Here is a 13,390-nt window from a genome sequence, read left to right on the forward strand (position 1 = left end):
CAGTGGCAATTTTGTTTTCGTAGCTAGTTTTGGAGGATCTTATAAGGGATCTCAGCTTCTTACTGAGGCTGACCAGGCACCTCCTCCACTCATGGGATTTTACTCTCTATTGCAACAGTTTCTTCCTTCTGTTGTAGAGTTTGTTTATGGCAGGGGACCACCAAGATTGGCTTCCTTTTTTTGGAGGATAGCATCTTGGTTCTGTTTGTGATAGCACAATCCATGCACTCATGTAAGTGCTTATAGAGTGCATTTGTGTAGGATTCAGCAGTAGTAACTGTATTGTCCATTTGCATGGGTGTCATGAAGTTCACCACTAATGTCTTAAGAAGCATGAAGTTGGCTTTGGAGAAATTTTTTACCGTGGTTTCCTTAATGGGGGGTGGGGCTGGGATGTGGATATCTAGGGTGATTAGTTTATGGTCGGATCTGACCAACGAGGAGTTGACATCAGGTGTGGAACATCGCTCACTCATGTTGGTAATGACTAGGTCTAGGATATTGTTGCCCCTGGTGGGGGTGTGGATAAATTGATCCAGGGCATTGGAATTTATGAATTCCAGAAAGTGTTGAGCGAAGGAGTTGGTACAGGAGTAGTTTTCCCAGTTAATGGTGGGGTAGTTGAAATCGCCCATTATTAGGGTATTTGGTTGAACCCTAATATTTTTCAGTATGTCAAGAAATGAGGAGTGGGAATCCTGGGGCATGGTGGGGGATGTGTAGCAAGCTACAATTTGGACTGCAGTTTTGCCCAGAGTTAGTTACACTTGGATAACCTCGGATGCATTATGCTGAGCAACTAGCCCGGAGGTGTGGATATCCTTAATGAATATGGACACACCTCTGCCTTCGGTGTTCGGTCCAGGTTAGATGACTGAAAAGTGTGGTATGAGTTATAGCCTGGTAGTGCAGGGGTGCTCTCTGGAGCCTTGAACCAGGTCACAATCACTGCACAGATATTGATGTTCTCCATTTTAAGGAGTGCCTTGAGGGAGGGCATTTTGAGATTTAGACTTCTAGCATTGAGTAGCATTACCCTCAGTTTTTGCTTGCCTGTTTCTGTTATGGTGGTGAATTTGTCATTTGAACCTTGCCCAAAAAAGTCACTATAGGGGCGGCAAGAGCCTTAGCCACTATCCAGAATCCCAGGGGTGACAGGTGCAGGCTATCTCTGGCAAAGCATCGTGGTCTGTTGACCATGTCGTCCCAGGCAGACAGATACTGGATCCCCTTAGAATGACACCAGAAGCTTAGCCAATTGTTGAAGTCAATCATTTTGTTGTTGTACTGCGGAATCATTCTGGGCAATGGCAGGTTGCTACTCAGGGCTAGGGTCATACCTGCCTTGGCTACAAGATCGGAGATCCCTTCCATGTCTCTTTTCATGTAGTCCAGGGAGGTATGTCTCAGGTCATTCACACCAACATGGACAATGACAGAGTTGTATTTGTACTTGTTGTGGAGTGACCGGAGTGAGTGGGTAATGTGGTGGATCCTGGCACCCGACAGGCAGCTGACAGTGACCTTCTCCTTGTTTAGCCTGGTGAGTGGGACATCAGTGTGCCTTACCTGACTATAGAGTCACCTATGACTAGTGTGTTGAGTATGTTGTTTTGCCTTATGGGCTGTGGTTGAGTGGCACACTGAGTCTGTGGTCTATGTGTCATTTGGGTTATGTTGAGGGGAGGAGGTTGCTTGCGTTTCTGCTTTGGAGGTCTCTGTTGCTTGAGCAGATTATTATTGAGAGCCTCCGCGAATGTTTTTGTGTTTCTGTATGTGAATTTTGGTGGTGTAGGTTTAGTGGGACTATGTGCTGAGTTTGGTGTGGTGCAAGTGTTCACCTTCTGCTCTTGACTGTCAAGTTCAGTCTTGATTGGAGAGAGCTTTACCTCCAGTTTGGCTAGATAAGTGCATCTCTCACAGGTTTTAGTGTTGGGTGTTAGGAGGAGAGGGTTGTCTGTGTACATGAGGCAGTTGCTAAATTGCCCCAAGATGCCCAGATTCATCAGATATACAGGAGCGAAACTGGGAGCTGTCCCTTGGACATGCCTTAATAAAAACTATTTTCCTCTAGACAAGTGAGGAAAGTGAGTATAAGAGCTTTTTTTTCTCTAAGCAAGTGAGTAAAGTAAGTACAAAAACTGTTTTCCTCTAGGTAATGAGGAAGGTTGAGAGCTGTAGTAATTTTCAGCTTATTTAGTGCTTACAACAAGTTCTGAACAAGTGCTGAGCATGAATAAGCAAATTCAAGTGCTAAAACTAGGGATCTGTATCTGAACTTAGACTAGTTACAGGAAAGAAACAAGTGCAAATGCAGGCTTTTAAATCAGAAAGTTGAGACTGATGGAAAAATTGCCCAAACAGCTAATAAGTACAATTTCTGGGCCAGAAACCACTCCTTATGTGGTAGATAGGTTACCTAGTGCTTACCATTCCCACTGATAAGCTAGCAGGCTTCCCTCCAACACAGAAAGGTTTGGGGGCCTCAGGAGCTTACAAACAGTCCTGGATACAGCAAATCTGTATCTGGGCCAGACTAGTTACAGGAAAGGGGGAAACAATTGCAAATGCGGGCTTTTAAATCAGAAAGTTGAGAGAGATGGAAAAACTGCCCAAACGGCCAATAACTACAATTTCTGGGCCAGAAACCACTCCTTATGTGGTAGCTAGGTTACTTAGATCTTACCACTCCCACTAATAAGCTAGCAGGCTTCACTCCAACACAGACAGGCTTGGGGTGCTCAGAAGCTTACAGACAGTCCTGGATATAGAAAATCTGTGTCTGTACTAGACTAGTTACAGAAAGGCAGGAAACTAGTGTAAGATTTTTGTTACAGTTAAGCAGAACACAGGGAGATTCTAGCAAAGTTTTTTTTTTTTGTAAATGAGAGGGGGAGAGGAGATGCAGAAGATAATTAAAGGTTAGGAAACTAAGTTGGTTGGCCTGCTCAAATGTTCTCTCTCTATTAGGTAGAATGAGCTAATGACAGTACACTGGGAGGAGTGTCCCAGATCAAATTTACAGTAGGGGTGGGGAACTGCAATGGCACCAAGTATACTAGCCTACACTCTTTTAGACAGTAAACACTACAGAAATGTTTATCACAGCAGAAGAACAGCAGTGAGCCACAAAATGAAAGCTTTAAACAGATAAAGGAGCAAGGAGACTCTACAGAATGCTTTTAACTGCAAGGAGAGACTACAGAATGCTTTTAACTGCAAACAAATCAGTTATATGATACACTCCTTGGCAGGAAATCAGAACAAATAAATAGGTGCTTAACAGGTAGAAAAAATTCTTGTTAATACCTTTCTTACAGTGAAACTAGCTAAAAAGCTTTACAAAGCAGTGTGACAGTAAAAACCTTATTTATCAGGCCCTGTAAGGCAGACAATTTTAGTTTAACTGTGCAGATTATTTAATAGCAATAAAATACAGTAAAAAGAATGCATCAGGCAATAAAAAGTGCTGTATATAAATTGCTAGAAGGAATAACTAGTAAAAATAAGCAAAAAAAGAAAAATAGGATACTTATTATATATCTCAGATCAGAGTTGTAGTCAATGCCCCTTCTCCACTCGGCTCAGTGATTATTGGTATCTAGGCATGCTACTGAAACTTCTGAGTTAAGGATATCAGGTGGAGTAGAGTTAAGTTGTGCCAGTTTAAAATTGTCTTTAAACAAAATGGCAATCCCACCATCATGTCTAGATACTGTATTTGTTCTGAGGATGTTAAAACCAGTTGGAAGAAAAAAATATTACTAAAATGCAACATATTTAGACTATAATGCAAATTCCAGGGCTATTAATGAATTAATTCATTCTTTAATGCATTGAATAAAGCAAAACAATTACACAGTATAAATGTTGCAGCAACTTTTGTTCAGTAACTCACAAATAGTACAAAAAGCAAAAATATTACTGCATGCAACATTTTTTTTGTTTGTTTTGAGGGGGTTACATGCTTGCAAGGACATCTAAATCTCATTTTTGATCTGCCTATGTCTTGTCTATCATCATGAATAGCTACCCCCTCTAACATTACTCAGTATAGATCTGATCATCTTGAATGGCTGATAGTGCCATACTTTTGCAGCATATACCATCAGAGTCAATGGAGCTGGATTGTGGACAAATTGAGCCCTGTGCATGGGTGTGACTCAAGCCCCTGCTGGAAATTCCAATATCCCATTACTTAGTTGTCTCTCCCAAATTGCCATAAATGTTGTTCAAACTTGCCAGTGTGCATAGTATTTTCTTCTTTTCTTTTGCAGTTATCACAGAGATTTGGATTTCATCTAAAACCATAATTAAACATTTTACAGAAAAAGCAATGACATCCATTTTTAAACAAAACTCTCTTCAATGGGAACAGACTTAGCATGGGAAGCAGTATGACAAATGTAGTGAAAGTATGTCTAGCAACTTATTAAACTAAAAGAGGCATGATGGGATTAATACTCAAATAGTATATAAGGAGGTACCGATAAGTGGCTATGTGATGCATGCAAGAATTCAAAAGACAAATGTGTAATGGTTTTGCTAGCAGCCTAGGACAACTCACTGGACCCCAAGTGTCCCTTTTCTGGAGCATCCCAGGAATATTGTATGCTGAAATAACTTGGTCAGAGTCACAAAGACAAGTGAAAGTTGAGGGAATCAAACACTGTACTACAGGAAGCAGTTCTTTAACACCTCATAGTCTTACTCATCTGTCGGATAAAATATACTAAATTAAAAATGTATTCTAAGTTAAAAGTAGTTAATCCTGTCAAATGCATCCATGTCAGAATAATAATAACACTGCCAACATTCAATAGAACAAGGAAACCAAGGATAAAATCCAAAGAATGATGTTCCTATTTACCATAGTCAGTTTTCTTCCTTTACAGCCCAACTGGATTTGCAGTCCAGGGGATTGTTGATGAACATAGCCCAAACTTCCATTTGCCCCAAAGCACTGTGGTTAAGTGACTTGCTCAAGGACAGAAAATAAATCAGAGACATTAAGCAGACTAGCAGTTGGTGTGGAGAATTAAGTTTACTGTTTCCATGACTCTCTCATGTCATCCAACAAGACAGACATTTTACAGCTACACACAAACACCACCATAGCACCCCCCCCCACATTTTAGTAATGTCCAGTCTGCAGTCCTTTTCCTTCTGCTTGCATTGTACCTTTCGGTAATAAATGTATGTGTGAAAATATGCACTCCCAAGAATGTTTGTTCCATTCACTTTGTAATCAAAGAAGAAAAGAATATACTGAATTCTGCTACTCCTGTTCCATTCAAGTTGTAAAAAAAAAAAAAAACGCTTTCAGCAGATACTTCTTCCAATCTAATAAAAGGCAGGTGATATTACCGACTGCTGCATTTTAAATAAGCAGCACACAAAAAAAAAAAAAAGAAAAGAAACACTTGTCCAATTTGAGCTTCTGGACCTTTCTCACTGACTCAAAATTTGAAACCTTGAGAATGGAGAACCGGAAATGATGTAATTCATAAAGTTAAATGCACATGTGAGGATATTGCTGACAACTTAAATACCAGTAATTTTTATTTAATGTTTCATGGCTGAGCCAGGCCCTGGGTAGTTGCCTAACTCATCTTGTGCTGGATCTGCCCATATTCCATCAGTAACTGTTGATAGCATTAGGATCTTAAATATAGTTTAAGTTTGCATTTTCTTACAGGTGGGTATGGTATAAAACATGATAACATTGTTTGTTGTGACTAGTTGAAACTGTCTTCCTTATTGAAGCACTTTACTATTAACCAGCGATCATGTGATTTGTTTTTGCTCTGAAGAGGTATGAGGATTTCCTTTGATTTCATAGAATAATGGTTAGATCCTAACAAACAGAGTGTGTGCCCATCACAGATGAAGTTAATGTGTGCAACTTAGTTTATGGGAGTAAATAGCAAGTGGCATTTGCCTACAGTTAAAACAAGGGCTAATGCACTTAACAATGTGTCCCTACTGTTTACTAATCTATTTTCCTTGTTTCCCTAAGATTTTGCCCTTATTTCAAGAAGGTGAAGATAAAAACAGGCTGCTGCGTTCAGTTTCAGGTGGAGGGCTAGATGTAATAAGCAACTTGAGAGCAAAATGGGATAAATTTGAATTAATGATGGAGAGTCATCAACTTATGCTTAAAGAGCAGGTAAGAGAGTTCCACGAATTGTATCGGAGATATGTATGCTTTCTAAGAAATGGATGTTGAGTAACTGCAAGTTTCTTTTCACTTAGTAGTGGTATCCTTATCAGTCTGAATGTTAGTATTGCTCAAGTTATTGTTTTACAGGCTAGGGCAGTCTGAACTTCATTGTTTTCAGTTTTCTTGTGTTTCCTTCTGCCAGCCAGCAACACCTTAAAGGTCGTAGCACCACTAGACAAAGATAACCATTTTGTTCATCCACAGATGACTGTCCAGGTTGTACTGCTTTTATAACTCTACATCTTTAGGCATGGAATATTTTTTTTTGAAGAAAAAAAGGCAGTTTTCACTTTATAGACAGTGCAGCTATGATCAGAAAGTGGTTAGAGTAGAAGGCTACTATCTGTGCTTGTACTCTGGTTTAAAAATATATATATATTTGTTAAGAATATTGAGAGGCACTGTCTACTTTTCTCACAGTTCTTTTTGGACATTCTCAGGTTCATTGGGCTCCAGCTTGCTATTTTATTTTACAGTTTCAACTGTAGTAGACTCTTTCTGTAGTTTATGCTTCAGGCATCAAAAGTAGATTCTGAAGAAAAAACAGTGTTTATTTTTTCTGATAGTGCACCTTTGGTAATGAAGTGGTCAAACCAGAAAGCCACCCTGTGTGTCTGTACTTTCTGGTCCAAAACAAACACACATTTGTTTGTTGTTTAAAAATCATGAGACTTTCCTGGCCTTAGCGTACATTGAGTCACATTTTGGAGAGCATGTGTGAAAAGGAAGAGGCGTCGGAAAAGTCCCTGTCCTTTCCTTTCTTCTCCATCAAGAAAAGTAAGCATTACATGTCTTCAATCACAGGCACTATTTGGAGTTGTTATGACACACATGATTTTCTCAACTGGGCTTCACCCTTTCACCAGTTGATATCATCTGGTACCATTACTAATTTACTTATTTGCATCCAGGTATTAAGTTCAAATAACAGGCATAATCTGTTTTTTTAAGAGGAGTTTCCATGTGAATGTCTTGGAGGATTAAGCAGATGTTCTTCATAATTATGACTATAACATGGGTGTGTTACTCCTGGCTGACATCCAGCTTGACTTTCAGAGCTTTCAGGAATCGTCATGCAGGGACATTCCACGCCTCACCCACCCCACCCCACACACACACTCTTTATGACCATTGGTAATATGTGCTTTTAGTAGCATCACTTCTTGTTTTTTATAAATAAATAAACATTTGACAGTTATATGGGTCATTAATCTTAAATGCTAATGAACACAGCATACCATTTAGTACATGAAAGTTTCAAAGAAATTAGTTGCAGTATAGACATGGAGGATGAACTACATCTGCGTTCTTCTCTTTAATTTGTAAAGCCTTCTGACATGGCATTGTGTTGGAGTGGTGAAAGTTTATGCCAGAGCTGAAAATATGTATGTTATTCTGTCAAGAGTCTCTCTTAACTACAGAAGTATTCATTTTCAGTGAAAATATGGTGGTGTCCTCCTTGACTGCTTATGCTGCAAGAAGAAAGTTTGGCTGAAAACTGGAAGCTTGGGCTTCAGAAGTTTGATTTGTTCATTTTTGTAAATAGAGCGTCCAATAAGTCTGAAACAGTTTAGTGTGCTGCATTCCTGCAGGTTGATAGGGAAAAACATTAAATGAGTTAACACTTTTTTCCCCTTGATGATGAAAAAGATACAGTAGCAGCACTTATTTCATTAATTATTGCTAATCCAGAAAGAATTGGCCATTTGTTATCCATTTGCTCTGTACAAAAGCACAGTGTCTTACAGACTGTTGATATGCATGTTACTGACCTGAAGAATAGAGGCAAAGACTGAGAATTTGGTGAGCTGCACTGTTCTGTATTAAGAGATAGGTTATCCAACTAATGATACTGAGGCAGGGCATCTTTATATACTGCCCAGTACCTGAATTTGGGAACAGGCTTTATAACTATTGGTAGAGTTAACTGGGGCTGGAGAGATAAGAAGAGGCATCCAGCAGACAGTTCCCCATCTCAATGGGGGGAATATTTGGGGAAATCCATTGCCTCTTCAACATGTGTTGGAGAGCAGGTGCCTCACAGGTCATCTTTTGCAACAACAGGTGGTAACAACAGTACCATGTGCTGATGTCATTCCACAGCTAGTGAACTTGACTAGCTGTTGTATGGAATTATAGCTTCTAGCTCTGCACCTGCATCTCCCATGCCAGATCTCTCACTCCCTGAGGCTACTATTGAATTACTTTTTCCATCTTCAAATAATGTTTTTTTTAAATGCCTTTATTAAATTATCACTTAAGACATAGGCAACATACATTAACAGAAAAAAAAACAAACCATTTGACATGTTTCCATTTAAATACAATATACACCAAATTTATTTTCTTTGCTAATATCAGTCCAACATTACAAAAAATTGCTGAATTCCTGCCTTCCCTTAAACCTCATTCCTCCTCCTGAACATTATCATGCATGTATTCCCACAATTTCCATTTGCTTATATGTGATTTGCTCCTTCCCTTTTCTTAAGATCCCTCTTCCAGTTTATCTCTTACTAATATTCAATAATTTATGTACAGTTGTAGACTTTAATTTCCATTTCTAGTAATTGCTTTTTGGCAGCCAACAGAATTAAACTTATTAAGGCTTTACTATATCTAGGCAATTCAGATCCCATATCCCAGCTCAAAATAATATTTTTTTAGTTTTATTTAATATTTTGTTAACCAGGAAAGTCCAGCTTGGAACAAAGCCAATTTTCAGTGGAGGCCTGGGAAGAAATGCTCCAGACATATGTCTTTGTAAAGTGGGAGGAAACCAGAGTACCTGGAGGAAACCCATATGAATGCAGACTCCACACACAAGGCACTCCAGCCGAGAATCGAACCAGAGAACCTCCGCCTGTGAGGTGACAACACTACTGCTGCACCACTGTGCCGTTATGAATTCCTGCAGCCCCTAGATAAAACAAATGTTGGCAGTGCATGTTCTAGACTGCGATGCATTTTCTCATCTTTGGGCTCTGCCCCCATTCATTACTTTACATTTATTTGCTCACCCAATATTTCTGATAAGAGTACACTGTAGGGAATTTTTAAAATCTGCTAACTCATTACACTCCCAAAACATATGTTCCCAATTACCTCTTTCTTCTCCATCATACCTTTAACACACACTATCTACTGGAGGAAAACTTCTTTGATGTCTGCTTGGGGTATAAAAATAACCCATGCAAACACTTCCAAGCAAAGATCCTAAACCTTCTGGACTTGGTTGCATACTTGGGAGCCATGCATATGTCTTCCCATTGTGTTATTGTAAATGTTTTTCCAGTCTCTGTTTCCAAAGTTTTCTAACCTCTTATAATCAGTTCATATATGCCTTACTAATTATCCTTTCTTAATGCTCCTCCTGTTCTATGTTAAACTACAAATTCTGTAAGATCAGGTGTTCCACTTAAAATTACCCTGTATTTTTTCTCTTTCTCTTTCCTTGTTCTCTGAGATCAAGACTGGTGAGTTACTGGTAAGGTTGACTGCTGAGAAGTCAGGAAACCCATCTGATGAAGAGTTGTGTGTGGGTGTTGCCAGAAAAAAAGCATGGCAGCAAGGGGGAGATGCAAAAAGTAGCAGATAAAATAATTTTGTAGTTTAAGAAATGGTAATGTAAGAGGCAAGCTTTTAAGATAAACCCAGCGTTATCACATTATTAAATGCTGTAGACAATGTGCAGGACAAGTAAAATTACAAGTTCACGGTTAAAGAAATAACTGAAAAAATATATATTAGATCAGATGTGAGTCAAACAGTAAACTAATGTAAGAAATAAAGGCAGGATGTGATGTAAGAAAATTGAATATGAAACAGAAAGCCACAAGGCAATGTACTGTAATAAAGAAAAGCTCCAAGATGGAAGCATGAGAAAACATTGCATTGCTACTTTGCAGTAGATGTAGCTTCAGGCATGATTTTTTTTTTATTTTATTATTTATTTTACATTTTTTTTACTGGGAAAGTCTGACTGGACACGGGTCCTTTTTCAGTGGAGGCCCGGGGAGAAAAGCTCCACATACAGCATATAATTGTTAAAACTGACAGTTTTGTATACATAAGACACTTTGATATCCATAAAAACAGTAACGATGTAGTATGACAGTACTTATCATAAAACCTAAATACATCTACATGAAGTATTTAATTTCTGACTTATAACAGTCTGTTTATGTTCATAATTGTGTATAGTCACATTTTTAGGTATACCATGCAGATTCAAAGGATCTCAAAGCTAAGGATGTAGTACAAGTTGCCATAAAAGGGTGGGATGAGGTATTATTGAAAGTAGGAGAGAGTAGGACATATGTACATTATTTGGGGTAGGAATGTTCTGAGAGAGAAGGAGTTTGTAATAGAGTATTATGAAGTATAAAAGACTAATCAAGGTTGTCACATTTACAGAGTTATGATTGCAGTAGGTGGGATTTTAAGGTTGCTTTAAAGGAAGCAGTGGCAGTTGTGGCTGAGATGTTGGGGGGAAGGCTGTTCCAATGTTTAAAAACAGTGTTACTGTAGAGGGATATACCTGCGGAATTATTGGCTTTGGTCACATCTAATAGAGTTTTTGATTGGATCGCAGGACCCTAGTTTTGGTACTTGGGTTTAATAAGTTTTGTAGTGCAGGGATTTTTTCAGGGTAATGAAGTAGCTTGTGGGTTAGGATAAGCTGATTGTAAAGAATGAGATGGGAAGTTCCAGACAGCTAAGTTGTTCAAGGGAAATGCAGTGGTGTGTTCTGTCAGGAGTATTGGTTGCAAATTTGGCAATTTTACTGTAACAAGCTTGCAGCTTGGAAAGATCAGATGATAGGAAAAGTTGTCTGTCTTTTAAGAGAATTTGTGGAATATGTGCTAGAAAAGGGCATTTTGCGGTAATATTTAAAAGCAGAAATAACCATGTTTCAAAGAATTTGCACTTTGTTGAAGAGATCATAAATGAGCTATTTACTGATCATAGAGGTATGAAAACAATTGATACTGTGAAATTTGAAAAAAATGTCTGAAAACAGTGCAACTGCTATGCACAAAACGCTTTTTTTTTTAACAAGAAGGATCGTTATTAAATTATCATTTATGACATAGGCAATCATATATTTGCAGAAATTAAAACAAGCCGTATTGACATAGTTCCATTTACAAGTATTTTACATCACAGATTGTATTGACATAATTTTAGTTGCAAACGTTATACATTATTTATAATCTACCCAATCAAGGTCAAAATTGTGATTTCTTTTAAATCTCATTCCTTCCTTGTATGTATTGTTCCCACATTTCCCATTTTTTCCTGTGTAATTTAATCCTACCCTTTTCTAAAGATCCCAATTCCATTTGTTTTTTCTCTGGTAGTATATTCACTACTTCTAGTACATTTGGCTTAGACTTATATTTCCATTTTCTAGTAATATCTTTTTTGGTAGCCACCATGATTAGACTCAGAAGGGTGCGAACCAAATACTCCACAATAAAACCACTGGTATATTGATGCTGTAGAAAATGCTGGTAGTCCATAAAGTAAAGCAAAAAAGTTTATTGTAAGACAATAGAAAGCTATCGTCCTCAACAAAAGAACTTCATCAGACAAATTATCAAACACAGAACACATTTTAAAGACTCCCTTTGTGCTTCACATGATAGTAGCCACTCCCCCTAAGTAACAAAAATTTAAAAGGGCAATACAAACTGTGATGTCAATGTTAAAATGTTAAATAAATACATGTTACTAGATATATAAAAAAATATAGAAAATATATACAAAAAGATCATCCACTTCACAATTTTTAAAAAAAGCAATGAATAAAAATATAAATAAATATATAAATAAATAATAATCTGTTTAAAGCTCTCAATTTTAAAAGGGAATTAATGGAGAGGGATTCATTTAAACCTGGCCAGTTGTTCACATTTAATAACAACTGCCAGTGTAATTCTCTTTTTTCTAGTAAGGCAGACCATGCACCTCCCCTGATATCCATCGTGACACCATCAATAACAAAAAAAATTAAAAGTGTGGTCACTGTTCTCTGAGGTATGTTTATACAAAGCATTTGTCTCTTTGCCTTTTCTTATTTCATACAAATGTTCATATATTCTGTTTTTAAATTTTCTGTCAGTTTTTCCAATGTAAAAACAATCACATAGGTTACAGAGGGCACAATAAATAATACGTTCAGAGTTAGTTATACTTATTTTTTATATGAATCTTAGTGTTGTTGATCATAAATACTGTTCCTTCCTTTATAAAGCGACAGTATCGACACATACCACACTTCAACATACGTCCATTCGAAAAATGATTCACAGCATGTCCTTTCTCAAAAAAATTTTTAAAATTTCTACCTTTTCTAAAAATAACAGTATGTTGTTCATCATTATGTGTTCTGATACTTTGGTCATGTGTTAGAATTGACCAATTTTTACTCAAAATGTGTTTAATATCAGGACTATCAATCGTGTATGTAGAAATGAATGAAGTATTATAATCTTTTACTGTAAAAATAGAGTTTAGGTGTGCAACATTCACTGTGTGTGTTACATCCAATGAAACCTCAGATACAAGAGGTATATAAAAATTTCTTTCTCTCTTATTTACTACCTCTAAAAGGACATCATTAACAAGTCTCAACGGGTAGCCCCTCTTTAAAAACATATCTTTTAAGGTATCACATTCATCTAAAGAATCTTTTGAAAGTGATACCATACGGGCAACCCGTACAAACTGTCCCTTAATAGTTTTTTTTCTGTTTCCACCCTCAGATTAAGCTTCAGTATTAAGGATATACTCATGGCTACGACTACAGCCTCTTCCAGAGGATTTCAGGGCCGAACTCCTGGATGCACCTTTGGACCATGCAGCACTTTTTGGCGAAAAAATGGCTGACCTTTTCATATCCTTACAACAGAAAGGTAAAGAATTACAGGACTTGAAATATATCCTGATCTTGCCTGTTCTCAAGTTCCAGAGGAACTACCCTTCCAAGACCCAATTTATCAGGAAATCCTCCAGACCTGCTGCTTCTTGGTCTAGAAGACCCGGTAGAAGACGGCCTCCTCCATTTAGGCAGTCTTAGTTTTGTGCTAGATTCAATCAACGTACAATTAAACGAAGGTACGATTTTGCATTTCATTACTTTGGTAGGCGTTTTAATTACAA

At 37.8% G+C, this 13,390-nt stretch overlaps 1 protein-coding gene across 2 annotated transcripts in view; it reads left to right on the forward strand.

Annotated features, from left to right (window-relative positions):
- Positions 1 to 13,390, forward strand: part of DYNC2H1 (dynein cytoplasmic 2 heavy chain 1) — a 6,555,988-nt gene that overhangs the window by 1,990,257 nt on the left and 4,552,341 nt on the right. For both annotated transcript variants that reach the window (XM_044072582.1, XM_044072581.1), the window contains one exon: positions 6,020 to 6,169. In XM_044072582.1, the coding sequence (XP_043928517.1) occupies positions 6,020 to 6,169 (150 nt within the window). The remainder of the gene's footprint in view (positions 1 to 6,019; positions 6,170 to 13,390) is intronic.

This window comes from Protopterus annectens, chromosome 5.part0 (assembly GCF_019279795.1).
Source record: "Protopterus annectens isolate FY-2018-M chromosome 5.part0, PAN1.0, whole genome shotgun sequence".
NCBI lineage: Eukaryota > Metazoa > Chordata > Ceratodontiformes > Protopteridae > Protopterus > Protopterus annectens.